Below are 25,442 nucleotides of genomic sequence, written 5' to 3' on the forward strand. Positions count from 1 at the left end.
CCCAAGAATAGTTCTTTCCTAGAGTGTGCTTAGTTAACTCAGTCAAGCCTGACAGAACACACCTGCAATCCCTGCAGTCTGGAAGCTGAGGCAGGAGAACTGAGTTTGAAGACCTTGCCTTACAAAGAAAAGATGAACTAGAAATGACTAAATAAAACATAAAACAGTGACAAGTATAACAAACAGAAGGCAGTGAGATGGTGCAGCAGATACAGCTGTTTGCCATGTAAGCCCAACCACCTGAATCTGATCTCTGAAACCCATGTAAAGGCGGAAGGAGACAACTCCAAAGTTGTCCTCTGACTTCCACATGCATGATTCGGTAGATGTACACGTGCACACTTGTATGCATACACAGAGTACACTCGTGGTTTACAAAGCTGTCTTGGCTTAGAGGTTTTGAGACTCTGTAACTGGATCCACATTATTAACTAAGAGTATGATAAAAAGTATCAGACTTCTACTGAGAACAATCATCACTCAAGAAGTGTCTGTCCAAACGCCAAGGATACATAATCATTCTCAGGCCCCTAGCCTTAGGGTTTTACTGCTGTGAACAGACACCATGACCAAAGGCAAGTCTTATAAGGGACAACATTTAATTGGGGCTGGCTTACAGGTTCAGAGGTTCAGTCTATTATCATCAAGGCAGGAGTATGGCAGCATCCAGTCAGATGTGGGGCTGGAGGAGCTGAGAGTTCTACATCTTGCTCTGAAGGCTGCTAGCAGAATACTAAACTCCAGGCAGTTGATATGAGGGTCTTAAAGCCCACACCCACAGTGACACACCTACTCCAACAAGGCCACACCTCCAAATAGTGCCACTCCCTGAGCCAAACATATACAAACCATCACACCCTACAAGGCTAAAACACAAAAATGGTGTTTTTAAACCTATAATCACTTTTGATTCTAGGAATGGCAAAGGCTGGGTATAGCACAAACTATACCCCAAATAAGAATAATTATTTATGATGGTTCACACTACATTCTGAAGAGTAATCGTTTTACAGGGTCAGATTAATTCCTTCAAAGGCTGACAAAGACAATTTCAGACCCTTATGGAGGAAGAATTTAAATAATGATCAACTACTGACACCTTGATCGAAATTGTTTAATTAATCATATCTCTTACTCCACTGTCCTAAGGCTCCATTCAGTATCCTGAAGACAAACAGGGGCACTGGACCCTTCTGTCTGTTCCTCTTCCCAGTGTGCCAATTAAATCTCCTTTCTTTATTTCTCTCATTCCCCATCTTTATCTGGTGGACTAAGAAGAACCTAGCCTGCTGGGCTGCTAAAGCCAGGTTTTTGCCCTAAAACTCCAATTAAACAACTGTCAAAGTAAGACTAAACACAATGTCAAATCTAATTTTTTAAAGACCTAAGAATATATAGAGCATTAAAAATAAAACAAAACAAAAAAACAAAAACAAAAACATAGCATTTTGGGGCTAGTGCTCCATTTTGAATAATTTTAAAAGAATTGAACTTTTTAAGAATACCTTACAAATTGAGAGATTTTACTTGTTTTTATTCAACCTGAAATCTCCCTTCCTCAGTTTTCTAGGTGATAGGATAAGAGATGGCTACCAGGCTTGACTTACATTCATTCCTTGACCGAGTCTGAAAGTTGAACAAATGCTTGATTGCTTTAATTTTCTGATGAAACAGAAAAGTATTACAGCAGTAGCTCTACCTCCTGGCCAATCAAAAAGGTATTAAAGGATAAAAAGAAGCCATTTCTTGGGCTGGAGAGATGGCTCAGTGGTTAAGAGCACTGACTGCTCTTCCAGAGGTTCTGAGTTCAAATCTCAGCAACCACATGGTGGCTCACAGCCATCTGTAATGGGATCTGATGCCCTCTTCTGGTGTGTCTGAAGAAAGCAACAGAGTACTAATTAATATACATAAAATAAATCCTTAAAAAAAAAAAAAGAAGCCATTTTCTCTGCTAAAAGGAATCAACACTGTATATAATAAGTGAGAATAGATGTTTATATAACTGACTTAAGATCCACCATAAGATAATGCCAGCCACCACTGATATCAATTAAAAATTAAGGAAGATGGAATATTTATAAAGGTAAGCTTAAAAAAAAGTTAAAAAAAAAAGTAAAAAAAAGCAAGGATTTAAGAGTATACTTCTTTACCTGTACATTCTTTGCAAGTCGGATGCTAAGATTCCAGTGTCCACATATTTGCCACATCTATTACTACTGAGGTACTAAAAAATAAAATGACAATTAACTTAGACATTTCAACCAAGAAACCAGGAAACAAGAGGTTGTGTTACTCCAACACATACTTCAATATAAATTCTCCAGCAATAAAGTGTACCACAAAATAAAGAAGCCTATCATGAACAGAATTTTTTTTTTTTAATGCCACATCAGCCAGACCTGGGTAGCGCACACCTTTCATCCAAGCACTCGGGAGGCAAAGCAGTCAGATCTCTGTGAGTTTGAGGCAAGTTTGGTCTACAAAAAGAGTTTCAGGATAGCCAGAATCACGTGCAATAAACCATCTCTATCTAACTGAGAGGGGTGTTTGTGTAGTCTGTGAAGTGACTACTGGACCCCCAACACAATTGAACTTTTACGTTTTAATGACTGGATGGAAGGTGGTGTCAATTCCCAGCAACCACATGGCAGCTCACAACTGTCTATAACTCTAGTCCTAGAGGATCTGACACCCTCATGCAGACATACGTGCAGGCAAAACATCAAAGCATATAAAATAAAACGCTAATAAAATAAAAATACTGGGCTTGGGGATTTAGCTCAGTGGTAGAGCGCTTGCCTAGGAATCGCAAGGCCCTGGGTTCGGTCCCCAGCTCCGAAAAAAAAAGAACCAAAAAAATAAAATAAAATAAAATAAAATACTGTCAGTGTCAGAGCCTCCTGGGCCTCTGCAGTGTTTCACCCTCCTTGGCAGACCCTTCTGGGTCCCTTGCAGGGTTTGACCCCTGCTGAGCCCTGCTAATCCAAGTGGAAACCTTTTTTTCCTAACAGAGGAACAGTCTGGCTCGGTAAGGACACACCTGGGCGATGGTCAATTTGTTCAGGTCTTTTGTCTTCCCCGTCTTTTGTTTTTGGGACTTAGGCTGGTCTTCCTGGACTTCTCCCCAGTAAATTGGGGGCACAAATTCGGTCTTTTGTTACCGAAGACTTGAGCCGGGATTTCCCACCGTGCTTCCTAGATTTTTCCACCAGGTCAACTTGGGGTATATATTCGAAAAATAAAGCCAGAGTGGGCATTCTTTCTTAACACGAATAACCCGCGTGTGTGTTTTTTAATCCCGCAGGCTTACGCCCGGTTCTCGGTGCTGTATCGGTGTGGACATCGACAAAATACTTATTTTTTTTTTTAAGGCAAAATCTGGGGCTGGAGACAGCTACCAGTCACTGAGGAGCGGTAACTAGGAAGCTGGCTATAAAGAATTCAAGAGACCTTGTCTCAAAACAGTAACAAAAAGTAGGTGAGTACACCCTTTGGGTAAAGAACTCTACGGCTGGTTGGTGGTGGACCGTGACACCTTCATTCCCGAAACTAAGAAGGCCGAAGCCAGCCTGATCTACAGAGTGAGTTCCAGAACAGCCTGGGCAACACAGAGAAACCCTGACTCGTAAAGCAAAAAGAAAACAAAACCAAACAAATTTGGGTCACAAAGTACATATCTCATATTTAAAGGTGTTAGGTTGAATGAGGTCCAGTAGACAATATCGGAATAAGAAGAGTACGAAGGAAAAAAGGGAGACAGGAAGCACAAGGGATTGAGAACTTAAGAGAACTTTCGGACCCCAAAAGACCCAAGAGCGGCAGGTAAAGGAAAAACATGTGAAGTTGTTGAAACTCCAATTTGAAAAACTCTGCAACTCCACCAGTGAAAAATGGGAAACAAATACAAATGCCTTGCGGGGCGTGGTTGGTGAAGCCTGTAACCCAGCACTGAAGCAGAGGCAGATGGGTCTCTATGAATTCAAAACTAGTCTGGTCCACAGAGCGAGTTCCAGGCTAGGCAGGGCTACACAGGACGACGACGGAACAGAATCCAAGTCTCTCCTTCCCTTTAATTCGTATTGCTGACTGCTCCACTGAAGGCATCCATCACACAGTGCTCCCTAGTTATAAAAATAAGAAAAACACCGGCAAAGTATCCAGGCTCCTGGGCCTGTTTTACTGTTCCCTACGGTACCCGCAAACTCTGGAGAACGGCAATTAATGTTTGAATTATGGCACTGGAAGAAACCCCCCGTCCTCATGAAGAGGTCCGAATCCTGCTCTCGAAGGGGAAGATAGGCCGTTGTGGACCTCCACTGTGGAAACATCCACAGACCATGCGGGAACCTAGCGGCGGCCTGAGGCGCCAGGCCACTCAGCCACGCGAAAATGGAGTTGCAGTGTCCTCAGATACACACGCACCTGAATGACTCGTTGCTTCAGTTTCCTGTCTACGAAAACCGCGGGTCTGGGCTTCATGCTCCCACTGCCTGGCGCTGGTGTCTCACTTTACCGGGGAAGACTGCAGCAGCCTCCCTCTCCGCCGCACCGGAAGCTCCGCCCACGCGTGGTCCCGCGGCATCGGAAGTTCCTCCCGCAACTTCTGCTCAACACGAAAGCTCCGCGAGTAGGGAGGACCGCGCTGCTAAGGAATTCGGGAAGACCTGGAAGTGCGCGCGAGTTTCCAGTCTGGCTCCTTTTCAGGACTGCCCAGCAGTGCCTAAGTTGCTAGGCCCGCTTTGAAGACATTCAACTTTATTGGTTCCCAACTGAGCAAACGGACACGGACTTCATTCTTTGCGGCTGCGCAGACTCTCACAAGCAAGCAAACTTGATGCCAACCCAGGAAAAGCAGGAAAAAACTTATACTTTTAAGTATTCGGGAAACCGAGACAGGGATGATTGAGGAAGAGTTCAAAGGCAGCAGGTCCAACCAGTAAGATGCTGTCTCAAAACAAGAAAGTTTGGGAACCGCAGTGTGTTCGCGGTTTTTGTTTGTTTGTGTGTTCTGTTCTGAGAGAGAGTCTCACACTGTAAGCCCAGGATAGTGTAAAACTCAGTCTGCAGCCTAAGAACTTTTCCCCATAGGAACGTCTTCCCAGGAATATACAAGATTCATGACTTTGTTGCAGAAAATAATTTCAGGACAAACGTATATGAAGCAGAATTGGAATTTATTAAAAGATCGTTTTAACACTCTTAAGCACAGCAGTTAATAGAGAGGTGCTCAGAGAAAGAAGATAAAACCCAAATGTGAGTATGGGCTTCTTGGCCTTTTCAAGGGAGAATTGTGTGTAGGAGTTTTTTGCAACGGCTATACGTAGGAGCCTCTGGTTATTGGTGTTTGTTTTTAAGGGAAATTATTCAAAGAGTAATTTACAAGCTTTAAATGGTTGTTCAGAAAGTTGGATTTGGGTGGATGCGATGACGCACACTTTTAATCCCAGTGCTTAGGAGACAGAGGCAGAAAGATCTCTGAGTTTGAGGCCAGCATGGTCCACAGAGAAAGTTCTAAGAGATTTATGAGGGAGACATGCCGAAGATACTGTCAGTTACTTTCCTATGATAAAACGCATGACCAAGGCACATGTAGAAGGGTTTATTTGGGTCTCACGGTTCCAGAGGGATAGCTGTCCATTATGATGGTGTGAAGGTAGCAAGCAGCTAGGGCAGCAGCTGAGAGCATATATCTCTGAGCACAAACAGAAAGCCTTGAGCTAATTCAAGTGGATAGGAGTCTTTTGAAACCTCAAAGCCTGTTCTCAATGACATACTTGCTCTAGTAGGGCCACACCTGGTCCTCCCCAAATAGTCACAACTGGAAGCAAGGGTTCAAATGCCCAAGTCTGTGAGCAGCATCTATTCAAACAACACAGTAACCATGCCTGGCAGTCTTAAGTTTTCAGTTCTGGATATCAAACCCCAAAGTCTCATACATGATAGGCAATCACTCCACCAGTGAGCTACATCTAGTGAATTATATTCCTAGCTTCATTCTTCTTAATGCCAGAATGATATTCCATTGTATATGTATATATTTTAATCCATATCTTGGTGGGTGTCTGGGGTTGGTTCTGTAACTTGTCTGTTGTGGGAGTAGCGTTGTGATAAAATATGGGTATTGTAGGCCTCTCTTGTGTACTGACAACCATCCATTTGTATATGTGTGTGTGTGTGTGTGTGTGTGTGTGTGTGTGTGTGTGTGTAACCTAGATCATACAATAGCTCTAGTTTTAGGAATCTTCCTACTGTCTTTCATAGTATCCGTTTATAGCCCCACACATAGTATATAAAGGTTCCCTTCTTTCCAAACCCTTGCCAGCATTTGTTATTAATTATTTATTTTTTAATGATTGCCCTTCTGACTGGAGTGAGATGGACTCTCAGCAGAGTTATTCGCATCGGTGCACACAACACCGCTCTCAATAGCAGGTATATAATTTTACATTGCCACCAACAAGCATAAGAATTCCAACTGTTCAAGCTCAACACCTTGGCTCATTTTGTAATTCCGGCATTCAGGAGGCTGAGGCAACAGGATTGCTGCAAGTTTGAGGCTAGCCTTCGCTACTTAATGAGTCCCAGGCCATTCTTGGCTACTGTGTGAGACCCTGCCTCAACAACAATGAATAACAAGTATTTCATATCTTTACGCGTATCGTCTGCTCTTTCCATAGTAGCCATTCTAATAAATGCATCATCTCATTGTAAATTTGACTTACATTTCCCTAGTGATTAGTAATACTAAAAGTCTTTTCTTGTGCTTATTGCCTATTTGTATAATCTTGGGGAATTGTCCCTTGAGTTCTTTCCCTCTTTCTTTCTTTCTTTCTTTCTTTCTTTCTTTCTTTCTTTCTTTCTTTCTTCCTCATCCTTCTCCCTGTCCCCTTCCCTCCCCCTCCTCCTCTTTCTCTGTATTACAGCCCTGGTTATCCTGGGACTTGCTTTGTAGACCGGGGTGACCTTGAACACACAGAGATCTGCCTGCCTCTGCCTCCCAGGTGCTGAGACTAAATTAGGAGTGCACACCATGTCTGTCTTCCATTGACACCTCTTAGTTCATCTTGCTAGATATGATGGCTGTGTTGCATTTCAGGAATTCTTGTATGTTTGAGATTACTAATCTCTGATGAGATATTCAAATCATAAATATTTTGTTTAATTCTAGGGGTAGTCTTTTGCTTTCTTGAAGCGATTTTGTTGTTGTTTTTTTGAGACAGGTTCTCTCTATTATATATCTCTGGCTGTCCTGGAACTCCCATGTAGACCAAGCTGTCCTCACTGAGATCCACCAGCCCCTGACTTGAGCTGACATTAAAGGTCATGATGCCCAGTGCCTCTCTTTATTTCTTCTCTTTCTCTTTCTTTTTTTTCTTTCTGTTATTGTTTTGAGACAATGTGCTACTTGGCCCTGTTGCCTATATTTTTATATTATATTATATATTATATATATATAATTGCATTTTCATTTGGGTTCATTGTTGAGATTACTTAGAGATGTTCACCACTCATTTCTTCTGTCATTTCTCGTTTCCTCTTTGGTTGTAGAGTAACGGACGTTTTAACATCGTATAGCAACTTCTTCCATTTGTTTTGTGTCTTACTTAGTTAAGCCCCATGTGCTTTTCTTGTCTTTCTTTCTTCCTTTCTTTCTTTTTTTGTTTTGTTAGACAGGGTCAGAACTCACAGAGATCCACCTACCTCTAACTTTTTTTTTTTAAAGATTTATTTATTTATTTAATGTATAGGAGTACACTGTAGCTGTCTTCAGACACACCAGACCTCATTACAGATGGTTGTGAGCCACCATGTGGTTGCTGGGAATTGAACTCAGGACCTCTGGCAGAGCAGTCGGAACTCTTAACCGCTGAGCCATCTCTCCAGCCCCGACCTCTAACTTTGAGTGCTAGGATTAAAGGCCTGTGTCACCACATCTGGCCTCAGCTGGTTTTCTTCTAAAAAAAAATTATTAGGTGTATTATTTTTTGTGTGTGTATCAGTACAACTCCTTTGAGACAGTATCTAGCTATATAGTCCTGCCTGGCCTAGAATTCACTCTGTAGACCAGGATACCAGGATGGTTTTGAATTCAGAAAACCACCTGCTTCTTCTTCCTGAGTGCCAGGATTAAAGGCATGTGCCACCTTGCAACCAGTGTTGAATCTAGTGTTTATACTTATAATAAGTCTTGACAGGGGAGGCATAAACTGAGGTAAAAAACCTGGCTCAGCAAAGTCACTTTATTTTCTTTACTATGTAAAAAAATCTATTTACAAACCTGATCCTACAACTAAACTACCAATCTCTAACTGCATCATTCTACTGAGCTAGTCTAAATTTCTCTCCGGCTCCTCCAAATGCAAGAAGGCTCCTTGCTGGAATTCTGTCTGTCCTGTGTCCTGCCAGCTAAGCGCTTCTCTGTTGTTCAAGAAAGCCCAAAGAGAGAATCCCTGTCTCTTAACCAGAGCTCCTTCCATAAAGGCTCCGCCGCTCCTCCCACACACCGTTGGTAGGCTGAACACCTTAGATCTCACTAAAGATGGTTGTGAGCCATCTGTAGTGGTTGGGATTTGAACTCATGACCTCTGGAAGAACAGTCAGTGCGCTTAACCGCTGAGCTATCTCTCCAGCCCACAAAGCAAGATCTTACCACACACATACAAAGCGCATTCCACAGAATCCAACAATGGTAGGCAAGGAAGGATGGATAGAAAGTAAAAGAGAAAATTTCATACAAAGTGAGTAAAACTTTCTTACAGTGGATACTCTTGAGGGTGAGGCCCGCCTCCTACGCGCCCGGGGTACTAGTGAACTGCATTTCCCATCATGCATTTCCATGCTTTTCTGGGCCACAACTCCCGGCATGCCGCCTGTCCGGGCGGCGCGGCCCGGAGCTGGTTTGACGGGCGGAGCGGCGGCAGAGGATGGAGGCGGTGGTGTTCCTCTTCTCGCTCCTCGACTGTTGTTCGCTCATCTTCCTCTCTGTCTACTTCGTATCCTTGGTTGAAGCGGGCCGAGGTCCCTGCTCCTTCCCAGGGCTACCGCCGGGAATGTGGGCGGAGGGTGGGCCAGGCGGGCGCTGGCAGGTGTGGGGTGAGGGGGCGGCGGCGCGGGCCCGGGTCTCAAGCAGAGGAGCCGCGCTGAGTCTCTGGCGGGCCTGAGCCGCCTCCCTCGCCTCCTCTCTCCCTGCACTAGCCGCCGGGACCCCGAGAGAACGAAACCATTCCGAGCGTAGCTGGCGGGCGGAAGGCTTTGCTGCCTTCTCTGGTCCCCGGCAGCACCCTTGCCCCTTTGTCCTCGTGGGTGTCTGCGCTTCTGGGCTCTCCCCACACCCAGGAGATGACTCATTCCAAGAACCCGCGATGCGCTTCCTTCACGTGCAGTTCTTTAGAGAGTTTTTGAAAGGAGTTAGGGCAGAAGCATCGGCAAAGTGTTTCTGGTTGCCTTCAGCAGTGGAAGATCTGTAAACTCAACAGCTACATGTGACTTAGTCCCCAATTTTTAAACTTAAAAAAATTACATTGTACGTGTTAAAATTCAATATTTTTCTGTAGTTGTCTCTGTTACAGGCTTCAGACATTATTTTCCAGACCAATAAATGGTGTTCATCAACCTAGCACTGTAGTAGTTGTGTGGCAACAGTTCCCCCAGTCCTTGAGGGGTTGGCATTCTTTGTTATAGCAGTGTTGTAATGCAGTACTGTAACGCACAGACCAGTTTTAAGTAATTACATATGACTAGAAAAGTGCTTTAGGACCTTTGGCTGTTGCCCCCTTTCTTGTGAAATCACGTCCTCTTTTTCTGATCGAATTTAACTTTTTATTTGGCACTGTGCAACTTTGGAATGGCTGCACAGAGTATATTTCCCACTTTATGGTGAAATGACAGCTTTGTTTTTTTTAATAATAAGGAGCAAAATTTAGGACTACGAATCTTGCCCAGTACTGTATCTTACCTGCTTTGATTTTCTTTAGAATTGTATTTATTTATTTCCTAAATATACGCAGTGAGAATTTTCATTAAACACCCAGTGGCTGCCCTATTGCAATTGTCTAGCATCAGCTCTTACTTTGATGAGTTCTGATGTAAAGAGCCCTGCGTTTTATTAGCTTTGAGGAACCGATTAAAAGGGCAGGCTCTCCTACCTAAGTTCTGATGGCCAGTGTTTAGCTTGTTATGTAAGGGGCCAGAACTGCTTGACAGAAGTGCAACAACAGTTTTTTTTTTTATTATTTTTTTTTTACAGTTTGGAAAACTTGACCATTAAAACAGTCTTGGTGTATACCAGGTCATGTATATATGTACATGTTAACTGGAATGTTTAACAGTGGTTATACAGGGCGCATTTTGGTGAGAATTTGGCGTTTTACAGTGTTGTAGGATTGTTGCGGTAATAGCTTTATAGGGACTTGGTAGAAAAGGTCAGAATAGGTTTCAGGTAGACTATAGGGGTGTGTGGAATTTGAATAATGAAGAAATCCACAGGAAAGGGGGGCAGGTATTTGCAGTCACTGGCAAGAGCAAGGTACAGGGCGGGTATGCTCACTTTGGGGTGGTGGGGAGAGATCATCAGGACATGCTTGCTTTTGGTTGTAGCAAGAGGTCAGGTTGGGAAGGAAGAATTAGATCAGATGGGGGGGTGCTTTTTTATCCTGCAAGCAGTAGTGAGTCCCTGAAAACTTTTTTTTTTTTTTTTTTCCGGAGCTGGGGACCGAACCCAGGGCCTTGCGCTCGCTAGGCAAGCGCTCTACCACTGAGCTAAATCCCCAACCCCCCCCCCCCCGAAAACTTTTGACATAAGCAAAGTGGCTTTAGGTCAAGGATGCACAGCATAGAAATCAGTTCAAGAGATTTTTGCTGATGTAGGGGCGTGGCTCAGTGGTAGAGTGCCTCCACAGAATGGATAAGATGTTGGACTTGGAGTAGGGGAAATAGATTCATCTGGTGACTACAGTTAACAATGTATCCCATTTGTAAAAGGTGCCAAGACAAAAAATAGCCGTTTTTACAACAAAGTTACCATGTGAAGCCATGAATCTTGATTGGCTAAGTTTTATCATTCTACAATATACATATTATTTCAAATATGTTATATATGATAAAACATATAATTCTGTTACTTTAAATGCTCAAAATACAGTAGGTTATTAAAAAGATGAATCTGCAGAGTAGATTAAATATACGAAATATTAGAAGATAAACCAGTTGAGATGAGAATATTCTGAATTTGAATTATAGTGTTAATTGTATTAGCATTGACTGATTATGAATTTGTGGGGAAAGTGGTGAGTAGGAGATACTTGTTTGAGAATATTTTACTTTTAAACTAAATTTACTTTTTTTTTTTTTGAGACAGTGTTTAGTGTATCCCATCATAACCTTGCAATTCAAATTCCTCTGTAGCTGAGGGCAGGCTTGAACTTCTGATCCACTCATCTCCTGAGTGCTAAAATTGCTTTCTGAAACATAAATAATCAGAAATTGTAATTCCTGAGGCTTGACAGATGACTCAGAAGGTAAATCGGGTGCTGTGCAAGTGCGAAGACTTAGTTCTGAGCCCCAGCAACGGAGAAAGAGGAAAACAGAAAGGTCCCGGGGGCCTGTCAGCCAGCCAGTCTAGTCAAACAGCAAGTTTCAGTTTTAGTCAGAGGCGATGTCTCAAGAAGTAAGGTGGAAAGAAATAGAAAAAAAAAAGGCCATTATCAACCTCTGCTGCATACATGTGCACATACCTTACGAACACCAGCATTATGTATATATAACTCCTTATCTCAGTTACCAGATCATTACACTGTCTGATTTAGAATGTGATTACATTAACGCTAGATCATGTTGCTCAAAATTAAACAAGGTAAGACATTTCTCTGCTCATTTTTTGGTTAGTGCCAATTCTTTTTATATTAAGTTTTATTACTATAAATATTTGCATTTTTTATTTTAGCATTTTTTGTATTCATTGTAATGTCCTAGATAGAACTGCTATGTTTTACAGCATTTTAGATCATAAGTTACACTAGATCTGACTTTAGATTTGTTTCTTTACTCTGGAAGTTCCTGGTTGTCTTGTATGCAGGAGGCTGGCTCTTGTTTTCTGTGCCATACTGCCACCTCCCACTCATGGAAGAAATGTTCAGTCTGTCTTTTGTTGAGTGAAAGAAGCCCTTCCTTGTGTGGTTTGTGGACTTGATTTGTCTTAGGGTCATTTTATATTTAATATAATAAGAACTTTATATTGGCATAAACCCTCTAAGTCGAGGAGTTTAACATAGATACAGGGAAAACATTTGTCCCTGACTCTTTTTATGAAATGAGCAGACAAAGAAGCTTTCTAGATGAAAGTCTGTGTAAAACTATACTGAAGGGCCCTATTGCTTGACTTGAAAAACAGTTCCCAGGGAATGGAGAGATGGCTCAGCAGTTAAGAGCACTGACTGCTCTTCCAGAGGTCCTGAGTTCAATTCCCAGCAACTACATGGTGGCTCACAACCATCTGTAATAGGATGTGATGCCCTCTTCTGGTGTGACTGAAGATAGGAACAGTATACTCGTCATAAATAAAATAAATAAATCTTTAAAAAAAGAAAAGAAAAAGAAAAACAACTCCCATGTGACATCACATCTTCAGTCTACTGGAAAAAACAACAGCAGGAGGTTCAAAGAAGAGTTGGTTGTTAGGTGTTCCCTCACTGAAAACACCACTTCCTCACTGCTGTACCCGGCTTGTGCTAGTTTCTTTTTGTCTTTTTGGAGTAAGTTGGTCCAGCATTTGTGTCCTTGTGCTCTGTTCTACTCTGGAAAATCCATCCTTGTTGCTGCGCCTCAGGAGACAGTGATAGTATTTCCCTTGAGTTTCCTCCTTCCTCCACTCCCAAATCTTTACTCTCCTTGTGTTAATTGTCACATTTCAGCCAGGCAGAGATGGCGCACACTTTCCAAGCACTGGGTTAGCAGAGGCAGGCAGATCTCTGAGTTTGAGGCCAGCCTGGACTACAAAGTGAGTTCAGGACAACCAGGGCTACACAGAGAAACCCTGTCTCAAAAACAAACAAGAAAGAAAAAGAGGCAGAAAGGGAGGGTACTTCAATACTATTTTTTACAAGGTAAAGTGCTGGACATAATAATGACTGCCTGTAATCCCAGTATTTAGGAAGCTGAGGGAAGAGGCCTGCCTGGGCTTCCAAGTAACACCCCTTTCACTGTTTCTCCCACAAATGAATTAGGAAAAGATGAAAAGGATGTATCAGTTTTTCCCCAGGACAGGCAGTTGGGGGCCACCCCTTACGGTGCTGGGAAACGAGTAACAAGTGCTCTTAACCACTAAACCATCTCCTCAGCCTGCTTTTTAAAAATGTTCTATTCTTATTTTGTTGTTGTTTTGAGGCTGAGTCTCACCTTGCTGGCCTTGAACTTGCCATGATTCCCTCTGCTTACCTAGTGCTGGGATTGCTGGCACTTACTACTCCACCTGGACACTTTTAAAATTTTATCTTTCTGCATGGCATTTGCTTCCTTGGGATTTTGGACATGGGAAAATTTTCGCAGGGTTCGGGGGCTGTTACTTTAAGATGGGCATTCTGATTGGAAAGGCATGTGTGGATATGTGCCGTGTGTGGTTATGTGCCGCGTATGGATATGTGCTGTGCTAATCTAGAGCAGGAGGCTTTAGCATATCAGCACAGATGCTGGAACAGAAAGTAACTAATACTCTGCTTTTTCCTTAGTTATTATGAGCTGCTCAGTGAAAGAGTCTAAGCCTTTGCTTAGGGTGAAATAATACTGAAATTTAATTGCTTTAGGTTTGAGCTGTTACCTGATTTATTTGCCTAAGTTAAGAAGCTATATCTCTGTGTGGGGTTTTGGGTCTAAAGTAAAAACTCTCTGTTTATTCATCCACTTGGCTTGAATGTCGTGTTCAGCCAGGAAACAGGTCAGTGATGTAATGCTCTGTTCTTGGATTGTAGTGGGTGATACCAGAGTTGGTTGGCCACACCTTTGTCACTGTGCTGATGCTTGTTTCCTTGCACTGGGTCATCTTCCTTCTCAACTTACCTGTTGCCACATGGAATATATATAGGTAAGTATAGTCTGTTTACTGTTTTCTGACAGTAGTCCTTAAAAAAGCGTTAATAGCCCAACGCGATGGTGCATGTCTGTCCTCCCAGCCTTTGGGAGGTTGAGTTAGAAGGAGCAGAAGTTTAAATCTAGCTTTGCCCATTTAGTGAATTGGAAGTCATCCTAGGCTACATAAAACTGTAGAGAAAAGAAAATAATTAACAGGTTCTCCCCGCAGAAACATCCCAGTGATTAAATAAAGAACAACAACATATGAAATCAGAATAAATTATTGTTCACTCTGGTATATTGGGCAGATAAGTTTGCATGGCTCGATCTCGTGCTAAAGCACAAAACTCAAATGCATAAGAGTAATCTAGGGTTGGGAATTTAGCTCAGTGGTAGAGCGCTTGCCTAGCAAGCGCAAGGCCCTGGGTTTGGTCCCCAGCTCCGAAAAAAAGAAAAGAAAAAAAAAAAAAAGAGTAATCTAGTGTTTAGTCATGGAGCCTACAGACTTGTGCGATGTTTGCATGCCATGAGTATCATTTTCCTCTAGAGTGGTCAAAGGCTTGAGACAGTCGGGCCTTACTTAAATCTGTAATCTGGGAGTCCACCAGACAGGGCTGCATTTAAATCTGTTATCTGGGAGTCCACCAGACAGGGCTGCATTTAAATCTGTAATCTGGGAGCACACCAGACAGGGCTGCATTTAAATCTGTAATCTGGGAGTCTACCAGACAGGGCTGCGTTAGTGCCTGCAGCAGGTGACTTGGGTTTGGGATGTTTGTTTGTTTATTTGGAAATCTTTGTTTTTGCAGTGAAGATTAACACTACAATTTTGATTTTAAAAAAAATTTAGGAAGTAGGGAGCTAGGTAGTTAGTGGTTAGGAGGACTTACTGCACAATAATGAGTTTAGGAGTTTAGATCTAGCACTCAGAAGCCCAGCATCCTGCATTCCTACACAGGCAAACACACACAAAGAAAGAAAGAAAGAGAGAGAGAGGTGGGGGAGGGAGGGAGGAAGGAGGGAAGGGAAGGAAGGAAAAGAAAAGAAATTAATTTAAAAAAATTAGGAAGTGTGTTAGCCAATTTTCTCATGGCTGTAACCAAAATGCCTTATAGAAACAGTTTAAAGAAGAATTATCTTTAGCTCACCATGTCAGTTTTCAGTTCATGGTTGCTTGGACCCCAAGCCCTTGGCCAGGAGGTGCTTCTTCACTCCATCTCAGCTCAAAGCAGAGAAAAGGGAAAATGGAAGGGACTAGGGCGAGGTACAACCCCAGCACAGTCCTCAGTGACACATGTCTGTGCAGTCCCCACCTGCTGCCTTACACTTCCAATGATGACTTCCCATTATGAGTACACTGAGGGACTGATCCGTTGGTAGAGTCCTAGTTCTCACGATCTAATTGCTTCTGGAAACTTCTCAGCCACACTCAGAGGTGTGCTGTACTAATCTGGCCTCTCTTTATCTTCTTTGTTAACAGTCAAGATTAGTGATCCCTAGCTGGGCAGGTGTGGTGGAGAGAGCCTTTCATCTCAGCACCCAGTGGGCCAGACTGAGCTCTGAGTTCAAGGCTAGCCTAATCTACAGAGCAAGTTCCAGGATATCCAGGACTAAAAAGAAACCCTGTACTTTAAAAAACCAAAATATTATCATCATAACACACACACACACACACACACACACACACACACACACACACACACACCCCAACCAGGAAATTTGTTTAGAAATAGAAGTCACCCATAGTCAGGCTATTATAGTTTGTTATCTAGTGAAGAATTGTAGAATAATACTTAACATACACACACACACACACACACACACATATTAGTGTGTATATATATATATATGTCATGCGTGTAGGTGCCCATGGAGGCCAGGAGAAAGTATTGGATCCCCTGGAACTGGAGTTACAGGTTGTTTTGAGCTGCCATGTGGTATTGGGACCCAAACCTGGGTTTTATGTAAGAGCAGGCAATGAGCCTTTACCACTGAGCCATTTCTCCTGCCCTAGAATTATTTTTTATGTTAATAGATTGCCCCTCTCTCTCTCTCTCTCTCTCTCTCTCTCTCTCTCTCTCTCTCTCTCTCTCTCTCTCTCTCAGCTTTTATTTTGTTTATATTTAGTCCTTTATAAGGGCAAAACCCACTCATTGACTGACAGTTAAGTATGATGTTATAAAATACTGTTAGGATAAAAATGAGTCATATGTGGTGACAAACACCGTTAATCCCAGTACCTGGGATGCTGAGGAAGCCAGCCTGGTGTACATAGAGAGTTCTAGGACAGCCAGAGGGAGACAGTGAGACCCCTCCTCTCAAACAGCAAAACGTACAGGAAGGAGTGGTAGTGGGATGCTCAGTGGGTAGAGGTGTTGACCGCCAAGCTTGATAGTCTCGCTTCGATCCCTGCACTCCAGGGACAGAAGCATGTGCCCTCCCTTCCATCCCCTCCTGCCTGAGGCCAACCTAAGGTACACAGCAAGATCCTGTCTCACCAAACAAACCAAGACTTCCTAGGACTGGTCCTAACCAGACTGTGAGGAACCTATATTCCCAGGATGAGGCTCAGATTAGGATGTTGGCCTGTCATGAGAAAACAATAAGAAAGTTCAAATTCTACCCCTGGTGTATGCTGTGCTGTAGAAAAGAGGTAGCTAGACAGCAACTTCCACAGCGGAGGCAGGGACTGGTAACAGGCCATGGAGGAGTGCTGTTTACTGGCCTGCTCTCCCTGGACCACCATCTCACATCAGTCAATCATTGGTAAATACAATGCACCACAGGCTTACCCATAGGCCAGTCAAGTACATTCACTTCTTAATTGGGGCTCCTTCCTAAGTGATTCCATCTTGTATCAGTGTGCCATCCAGTCTTATGGCGATTTGACATAAGCTAGAGTCATCTAGGAGGATGGAACCTCAGTTGAGAAAATACCTCCATAAAATGAGGCTATAAACAGGCAAGCCAGGGCTGGAGAGATGGCTCAGCGGTTAAGAGCACCGACTGCTCTTCCAGAGGGCCTGAGTTCAATTCCCAGCAACCACATGGTGGCTCGCAACCATCTGTAATGGGATCCAATACCCTCTTCTGGTGTGTCTGACAGCTACATTGTACTCATATATATGGAATAAACTTAAAAAAAAAAAAAAAAAAAACCAGGCAAGCCTATAAGGCCATTTTCTTAATGATTGATGGGGAGAGGACCCAGCCTGTTTTGGGTAGTTATACCCCTGGGCTGGTAGTGGTCTAGGGTTCCATAAGTAAACAGGCTGAGCAAGCCATGAGGAAAGGTTTCTGCCCTGCTTGAGTTCCTTCCCTGACTTCCATTTTTGATGAACTGTGATACAGAAGTGTACGTCAAACGAACTCTTTCCTGACCAAGTTGCTTTTCATCATCAAAATAGTAATCCTAACTCAGAGAGTCAAGCTGATGTAAAAACTAGCCAGGACAGTGGATAGGGATGTTCCTGAGTCTCTGACTTCTCCCTTCTAAGTCCTGAGAAAGCAGGCACACACTTGCACGTTCACTTTAGTTAATGCCAGGGCCACACCCAGTGCCATGTGCATGCTAGGCAAGCACTTTACTAGCAGATTCCATCCACGGCCCTAGCTACTTGAGCAACATGTACAGATTCTAGAAAGACATATATAAAGATGTGTAAAATGTAATGTTTATTCTTCTAGCCTCCATGTAATCTAATCCAGGCCTAGAATGTTCTCAGCCTCTGAGACATACTGCTGAATAAGCTCACCCTTTCTAGCTTTGCTGAACTCTGGCTGGTTCAACTCTTGTTCCGGCTCAAACTCCTCTCCAAGCTGACTGACTCAGCCTGGCCTCAGACTAGCAGTCTTTTCTGATCTTCTGGCTCCTTCTCCCTCTCTGGCTTGGTTCTGTCTTCACCTGTAGCTTATATTTTCTCTCTCTGCAACCTCTCTGTACAACTGTCCCAGTAAAGCCGCCTACTTCTCTCTCTCTGCACTGCTCTTCAGCAGATCCTCTCTCTTCTCATGAGAGTTGAGCGAATCCTATTCTGTCATATCTTTCTCTGATTGGTCATTTGGTCTGCCACCTAATTAGACATCACTTCCAAACATGGTATTTCCTTCTACAAACTAAATTTATCTTTATCATTTGTGATTAAAGGTGTATACTAAGGATGTGTCTATATTCCAGCCAGAGGTCTTAAAGGTGCATGTTAAGGGCTGATCCACACCACAACTACAAACAGGCTTTTCTAGTAGGTAAACAATCTCGGGATTCACTGTGTGGTCCAATAGCCTGCAGCAAGGCCGAGTGCATGGTCCTTTTTGACTGGCCACTTAGAACGTCAAGGTTGATTTGCAGTTTATTTCATCACTTAATGAATTTGGGATTAGAGGTGTGCCCACCACAGATGGCTGAGCTCCAGCTTGGGAAAGGCTGTTCCACTGAGTCATATCTCGAGCCCACGTTTTATGTTTTTAAGCAGCAAGATGACATAAGTGCTTTGAGGAGATTTTTTTCATAAGTAGTATGTGTTGAATAGAGAAGTATTCACTAATACTAAATAGAGAAGAGCCAGGACATTACAAATTCAGTTCAGAGAATGGAGAAAAGATTATATTGTTGGTACAGGGTTCTATTAGTGGGAGTGAAACAGAGACAGCCGATAAAAGGGCAGGAGAAAGAGCCAATTAGCAGCAGGAGTTCAGTGGGCTGTGAGAGGTGAGAGAGACAAGAATTACATAGGAAGAAAGTTTTGTTTTTTTTTTTTTTTTTTTTTCGGAGCTGGGGACCGAACCCAGGGCCTTGCGGTTGCTAGGCACCTCTGAGCCAAATCCCCAACCCCAGGAAGAAAGTTTTAAGGATCACCACGGGGCTTAAATACCAGGTTCTGAGCTGGAAGACTTTTTGAGACTACTTGGAGGTATTACTTGATATTCAAGTAAAAGCACCTTCTGTTCAGGTACAGATAGGCTAGTAGGATTTAGGGGACAGTTTGAGATGTGCGAAGCTCAAAGAGGCTTTCATGTTTCACAGAAGTGACATTGAGAAACTATGTGTGGCAAGAGTGAGGAAGTCAAGAAATCTGACATGCAAGCAGGAGGAGGTCATTTACAGATCCAGGCCCAGACATCACACATGGCACAGCAGTGGGAGGTCATTTACAGATCCAGGCCCAGACATCACACATGGCACAGCAGAGGAGGTCATTTACAGATCCAGGCCCAGACATCACACATGGCACAGCAGAGGAGGTCATTTACAGATCCAGGCCCAGACATCACACATGGCACAGCAGAGGAGGTCATTTACAGATCCAGGCCCAGACATGTACATCACACGTATGGCGCAGTCTGGATGGTGATCATAGTTTTCCTTCTTAATTCATAGAAACAAGCTTCTGAAAGCCAGATGTGACGCATGCCTGGAATCTCAGCACTCAGGAAACTGGGAAAGGATATCCTCAGGGTCAAAGCTAGACTGGGCTGTATAGTGAATTAGAAGACAGTTTGAGCCACAGGGCTGGACCCTGTCTCAAGAAAGGGGCTACGGAAATGGGTCAGTGGGCCAAGTGCAAGCACAACAACAACTGGAGTTCAGACCCCAGCCCCAGCGTGAACTCCAGATGGGCATGTCCACCTGGACCTTCTGTAATCTCTCAGTTGGAGGCAGGCTATCCCTGGAGCAAGCTTACTATCTCAACAAGCTGGATTAGGGAGTTACTGGTTTGAGCAAGAAACCCTGCTTCAATATGTAAGATGAAGAGCAATTGAAAAATATACTTGATGTTGTCCTTTGCCCTCCACACACACATAAGCAAACATAGATACATGTACACCACACACACGAACACACAAAAAGATCCTTAGAAGTTTCTGAGAACTTTATGACATTAATTTGGCTTTGGAATCTCCTTTAACTTGTATCCAATGAGAATGAGCTAAAGAAAGACAGATGTATTAAAGTTTCTCAGTATTTATTAGGTATTACTACTATGTTTGTTTTAGTGGGAAGAAAAGTAAATGAAAAGTCAAGAGTAGCTTCCAAAGGAAAGTCAGATGGTAGACTTCATCAAACAACTTTATTTTGTCTGAATTTGAGGCTTGTTAAACACATGAGTCTATGGAAGCCATACCTAAACATAGTATAATAAAAAAGTACACTAGTCCAACTTCCAAAGTCTCCATGGGCTATAGCATTATCAGCAATGTTAAAAGTTCAAAGTCTCTTCTGAGATCCATCCAATCACCTAACTGTAATCCCTAATTAAGACAGGCAACTGCTGGGTACACACTAAACTGCCATCTCCATGGCTGATGTCAAAGCGGTCTTCAGATCTCCAACTCCATTTTATCCTTGTTGACGGTAACAAGCTTCTTTCTCCTGAGCTGCTTCCACTCCCTGTTAGCAGCTTTCCTCAGCAGATAGCCTGTGGCTCTGGCATCTTTAACATCTTTGGGTCTCCAAGGAAGCTTGTTTCAGTGTCTTAGATCCACACATGATCCTCCAAAAGGCAGGCTTCACTTCTCCAGCTCTGCCCTCCGTAACACTCAGGTTGATCCACTCCATTGCCTCAGCTGTTCTTGGGGATCATCCCACGGTACTGGCATCTCCAATACACTGGGGTCTTCCATTGCAACTAGGCTTCACCAGTAGCCTCTCACAGGCTCTCTTCATGGTGCCAAGCCTCAGCTCCTTTGCATGACTCCTTCAGTCCTGGGCCATCAATTACAACTGAGGCTGCACTTTCACCAATGGCCTTCCATGGCCTCTCCCAGTGCCCAGCCTGAGCTGCTCTTCATGACCCCTACATGCCTTCAAAACCAGTATCACCTGGGTGACTCTTACACATTACCAAGTCCAGCTGCAGCATTAAGAGGTTCCGTCCATTATCACCAAGGTGGGAGCATGGCAGCATCCAGGCAGGCATGGTGCAGGAGGAGCTGAGTTCTACATCTTCATCTGAAGGAAGCCAGGAACAGACAGCATCCTCAGGCAGCTAGGAGGAGGGTCTCCAAGCCCACCCCACAGTGACACACTTCCTCCAACAAGGCCACACCTTCTAATAGTGCCACTCCCTGGACCAAGCATATGCAAACCATCACACTACTATTTTGAAATTGTTTTTTAGTATTAATGCCGAGATCTGATTTCCTTTTATGTGTGTGTCCTTTGTCAGGTTCATTATGGTGCCAAGTGGTAACATGGGAGTATTTGATCCAACAGAAATACACAACCGGGGACAGTTAAAGTCACACATGAAAGAAGCCATGATCAAGCTTGGTTTCTACCTACTCTGTTTCTTCATGTATCTCTACAGGTAAGTGTAGAATAGTCTTCACAGCGTACCGAATGCCATGCCTGCTTTTGGTTCATGAGGTATTAACATTGTAACACTTTCGGGAATTATGTAAGTTTATTGTAGCTGTGTACATTTTTAATTAAATTAGTGTTCTATCTAACCTATAGAAGAGTTTTCTATACCACCTATGTCTTAACTGCTGAAGCAATTAATACACTTAAAACTGCCATTGCTATTCTTTACTCTTAGAATCTGAGAGCTTTCACTGTTCTGTTTCAGAAAACCAGAAGGAAAAATATGTCCATGCATACATATGTATGCACACACATACATACCCAGAGACAGACGGACAGATGGACAGATAGACATACCGAAAACCCTAGAACTTGAGTTACAGTTATGAGCCACTGTATAAGTGCTGGGAACTGAACCTAGGTCCTCCACAAGAGCAAGAAGTGTTTGGCTTGTTTTAAAGATTTATTTATCTTCAGACACAGCAGAAGAGGGCATCAGATCTCATTACGGATGGTTGTGAGCCGCCATGTGGTTGCTGGGAATTGAACTCAGGACCTCTGGAAGGGCAGTCAGTGCTCTTAACCACTGAGCCATCTCTCCAGCCCCTGGGACGTGCTAATAAGCTTCTGCATACCTCGGGTTTTCATCTGAACATGGGCTCTTACTAAAACTTACCTCATGGGATTGTAGCATGAGCTAAGTGCTATGAAGTGCTTGAGTTTATCATCTATAATAAACTCAGAATCTTCAAAATATCAGCGACTGCCTTTACCCTGCACTGTGCATTGAGTGTTTACTGGGCCTGACCTTTGGTAGCCCAGTAACACTGAGGGTTTGTCCCTGTGCTGCAGCAGTTTTAGTCTGTTAGTCAAGGTTGACCCCTGCACATCAGGGGAAAGGATTATATTGCTCTGTTTTATCTCATTGTTTTCAAGACAGGGTTTCTCTGTGTAGCCCTGGCTGTCCTGGAACTCACTCTATAGATCAGGCTGGCCTCCCAGGTGCTGGGATTAAAGGTGTGCACCAATATGTCTGGCTATATCTCAGTTTTTTAATTGTTTATTTTTATTTTTTATGTGCATTGGTATTTTGCCTGTGTGTGTGTGTGTGTGTATCTGTGCAAGGGTGTTGAATCCCCTGGAACTGGAGTTAGAGACAGTTGTGAGCTACCATGTGGGTGCTGGGAATTGAACCTGAGTCCTCTGAAAAAGCAGCAGGTGGTCTTAACCACTGAGCCATCTTTCTAGGTCCTTTATTTCATTTTTTTAACTGAGGTGATTTTCTTGAGTATTTCCTGTCCTGTCACCTCAAGTGACAAGAAGAAACAGTATCAATTCCGACAGTGAGAGTGTTCAGCTTGGCAGCTGCAGTCCGTGATAGCACAGACTGAAGGAGATGCCTGGGTCTTGCTGTCCTCACAGCTCCCAGGCGGACACCAGCTTGTAAGCCAGACTATATAGGAGCATGATGGGCTGAGGAGGAGGCCTCACAACTGCACTGAGCTAAGGTCAGCTTCGAGAGGAAAGTGCATCAGAGGCCAGTCACTGGGCTCATAGCAGAGTGCTAGGATTCTGCATGAGGCAGAGATCTGGATAGGGAATTAATGTGGCTTGTTTTGGCCTGGGCATAGCTTTCATTTATTTATTTTAAATTTATTTATTACTATTATTTACACAGAGTCTCTCTGTATAGACCAGGATGGCCTCACACTCAGAGATCTACAAGCCTCTGCCTCCTCAGTGCTGAGATAAAGGGCATATGCCTGGCCACCATATTTTATTTTTAAAGGGGGGGGTGAGTGGTGTGTGTGTGTGTGTGTGTGTGTGTGTGTGTGTGTGTGTGTGTGTTAGTGCACACATGCAGATCACATATTCGGATATGTGCATGTGAGTGCAGGTGCCCATGGAGGCCAGAGGCATCGAATCCCCTGGGGTGACAGGTAGCTTTTGTGAACCACCTGACATGGGTCCTCTGGAAGCAATAAGTGCTCTTAACTGCTAAGCCAGCTCTCCATCCCCGATTTGTAATGACAGCACCAAAGTGGTTTTAGGTTTACTCTCCCCCTCATCTCCATCTGTTCATTGTTTTAGTGATAATGTTAGAGGCTCTCCAGAACATTTGTCCTATTAGGTATTAAGTGATGAACTGAGTGGGGTTTTTTTTTGTTTTTTGTTTTTGTTTTTTTTTTTTTGTTTGTTTGTTTTTTGGTTCTTTTTTTCGGAGCTGGGGACCAAACCCAGGGCCTTGCGCTTCCTAGGTAAGCGCTCTACCACTGAGCTAAATCCCCAGCCCTGAACTGAGTGTTTCTTAATGGACCTGTGCACACAGGTCTGAATGTATTGGATTCCAGGGGAGCCCTAAGGAAACACTAGTAATTCCAGTGTCTTCTTTCCACAGTATGATTCTAGCGTTGATAAATGACTGAAGCTGGAGTAGCCGGGTTGAAGCCAGCCTACACTACACACTGCACAATCGAGGAACCAGAGACTAAAACCACCCTTAGGACCGTGACCAGAGCAGTATATATTTTGGTCTTTGAACAAAAGAACTATTTTTGCTGTATTTTTACGACATAAAGTATTTAAAAAAAATAAATTGAGTTTTTGTAGATTTCTGATTTCTCAACCCCAACACATGAAGGTGTTTTGTCTCCTCTGTGGCTGTTTGGTAGAAGTAGGAATATATGCCAGCTTTGCATGCCAAAGAGATAAAAGGCATACCTAAGAGTCCTTAACCCAGTGGTTCTCAACCTGGGGGTCGCACCACCCCTTTAGGGGTCAAATGACTCACAGGGGTCACCTAAGACCACTGAAAACATATTTACATTGTGATTCCTAACCGTAGCAAAATTAGTTATGAAGTAACAACAGAAATGATTTTATGGCTGGGGGGTTACAACATGAGGAACTGTGGCACAGCATTAGAAGGTTAGAACCACCACCTTAGTAGATGGCCGACTGTCTGAAAAGCCAGAGCAGAAAGCAATACAGCTAATATGGACAAATGAAGAAAGTCACGTTAATGTCGCCCAAGGATCTGAAGACATTTCAGCTGTCTTTCAATAGAAAATGACGTTTTAAAATATATTTATTTGCAGTATTTGAAACCTTATGAGCCATGTGCCCAAGTACAATGTAAGTCCTGCTTACAGAAAGGGAAAGTAAATTTAAAATCAAGATTCTATTAAGGGCTTTCATTTTAAAGCTTGTACCTCCATAATCACCCCCACCTCTGTCTAATCACCTCAGCTCTTGCCAGACCTTATTTTTGCACTGTAACTGTTCCATTTATATTTGATTTCTTTAATAATATATTTTAATGGATTTGGAGAAGTGATTTGATAGAGTCACCCCACGTCAGAATGAGGAAACCGGTCAGTCATTGTTAAACAATGAAACAAGAACAGCCTGCGAGTTGTTCACTTGTGCCGAATTCACTGCAGCTCCTTTTCTCTGGCACTGACCACGTTGTGGACTGGGAACCCAGCGGAGCCACTGTGTGCACATGGCAGTACCTAGCTCCTCTGGGAGAAAGCCCTTGCTCTGGGTCAGAGCAGGCGGTTAGCCTAGTCTGCTTATCATATCTCATAGGGTGGTGTGAATCTGGCAATCCACCCTCCTTCCTAGTTGTACTTTGGTATCATAAGCACTGACACGTAAGGAAGCATGACTGCACACTCTGCCATAATGAACCCCTGGTGGCAGAACAAAGTGTGTGGTTCTCCAAAAGATCAAATGTTTAAATGTTGCCTGTCTTACTGAGGTGGTAGAAGGGCCAGGATGCTGGCTTCCCTGTTAGAATGGGACCTGTGCTCTGACCGCAGAGGAAGGAAGGATTGGGATGGCATACAAAGGAAACTTGGTTCCCTGGCCTCGTGAAAGCAGGGAAACTCTCCCTGTAATAATCTTCTGTTTCTGCTTAGAAAAGGGCTAAGCAGCCACAACAAAGGAGTTGTTATATGTTCTCATACCTTTCCCTCTGGGGCACCTTCTGCTTACAGCTCCACCCTACCTTCCTGTGTCCTCAGTGTTTGCTATTCAAGCTTTTCAAACACACCTGCTGGGGGCTTCGTAG

The 25,442-nt window shown here is 43.4% G+C and overlaps 2 protein-coding genes across 24 annotated transcripts in view; one reads left to right on the top strand and one right to left on the bottom strand.

Moving 5' to 3' along the window:
* The window catches only part of Nvl (nuclear VCP-like), a 52,398-nt gene extending 47,834 nt beyond the window's left edge, over window positions 1-4,564 (bottom strand). For 10 of the 22 annotated variants that reach the window (XR_015635144.1, XM_087580383.1, XM_087580375.1 and 7 more), the window contains exons 1-2: window positions 4,426-4,562; window positions 2,154-2,227 (exon numbers count right to left, since the gene is read on the bottom strand). Coding sequence is in view for 4 of the 22 variants with exons in the window: in XM_087580365.1 (XP_087436491.1) it covers window positions 2,154-2,227; window positions 4,426-4,482 (131 nt within the window). In the remaining 18 variants the exon portion in view is untranslated. Of the gene's footprint in view, window positions 1-2,153; window positions 2,228-3,043 lie in introns of all 22 variants that reach the window. The other 12 variants (XM_087580382.1, XM_087580367.1, XM_087580379.1 and 9 more) reach the window with 4 other exon arrangements.
* Window positions 4,565-4,606: 42 nt separating this feature from the next.
* Window positions 4,607-24,940, top strand: Cnih4 (cornichon family member 4). 2 transcript variants are annotated; one of them, NM_001105981.1, is made up of 5 exons: window positions 8,830-8,996; window positions 11,786-11,854; window positions 13,965-14,077; window positions 21,231-21,371; window positions 23,766-24,940. In NM_001105981.1, exons 1-5 carry the CDS (start codon window positions 8,928-8,930, stop codon window positions 23,791-23,793), a joined length of 420 nt encoding a protein of 139 aa, NP_001099451.1. In that variant the 5' UTR covers window positions 8,830-8,927; the 3' UTR covers window positions 23,794-24,940. The 2 variants fall into 2 exon arrangements, with proteins under 2 accessions (XP_087436511.1, NP_001099451.1); XM_087580385.1 differs by lacking the exons at window positions 8,830-8,996; window positions 11,786-11,854 and adding an exon at window positions 4,607-5,256 and having other exon boundaries at window positions 23,766-23,963.
* The last annotated feature ends 502 nt before the right edge of the window (window positions 24,941-25,442 follow it).

This window comes from Rattus norvegicus, chromosome 13 (genome assembly GCF_021556685.1).
Source record: "Rattus norvegicus strain SHRSP/BbbUtx chromosome 13, alternate assembly SHRSP_T2T, whole genome shotgun sequence".
Classification (NCBI taxonomy): domain Eukaryota; kingdom Metazoa; phylum Chordata; class Mammalia; order Rodentia; family Muridae; genus Rattus; species Rattus norvegicus.

Bases quoted from the DNA above. Each gene is read 5' to 3' on its own strand.
- Cnih4 (NM_001105981.1), top strand. From the start codon at position 8,928: ATGGAGGCGGTGGTGTTCCTCTTCTCGCTCCTCGACTGTTGTTCGCTC. The intron at 8,997-11,785 runs GTATCCTTGGTT...CTCAGTTACCAG, and splicing joins TCTTCCTCTCTGTCTACTTC to ATCATTACACTGTCTGATTT. The intron at 14,078-21,230 runs GTAAGTATAGTC...GTCCTTTGTCAG, and splicing joins GCCACATGGAATATATATAG to GTTCATTATGGTGCCAAGTG.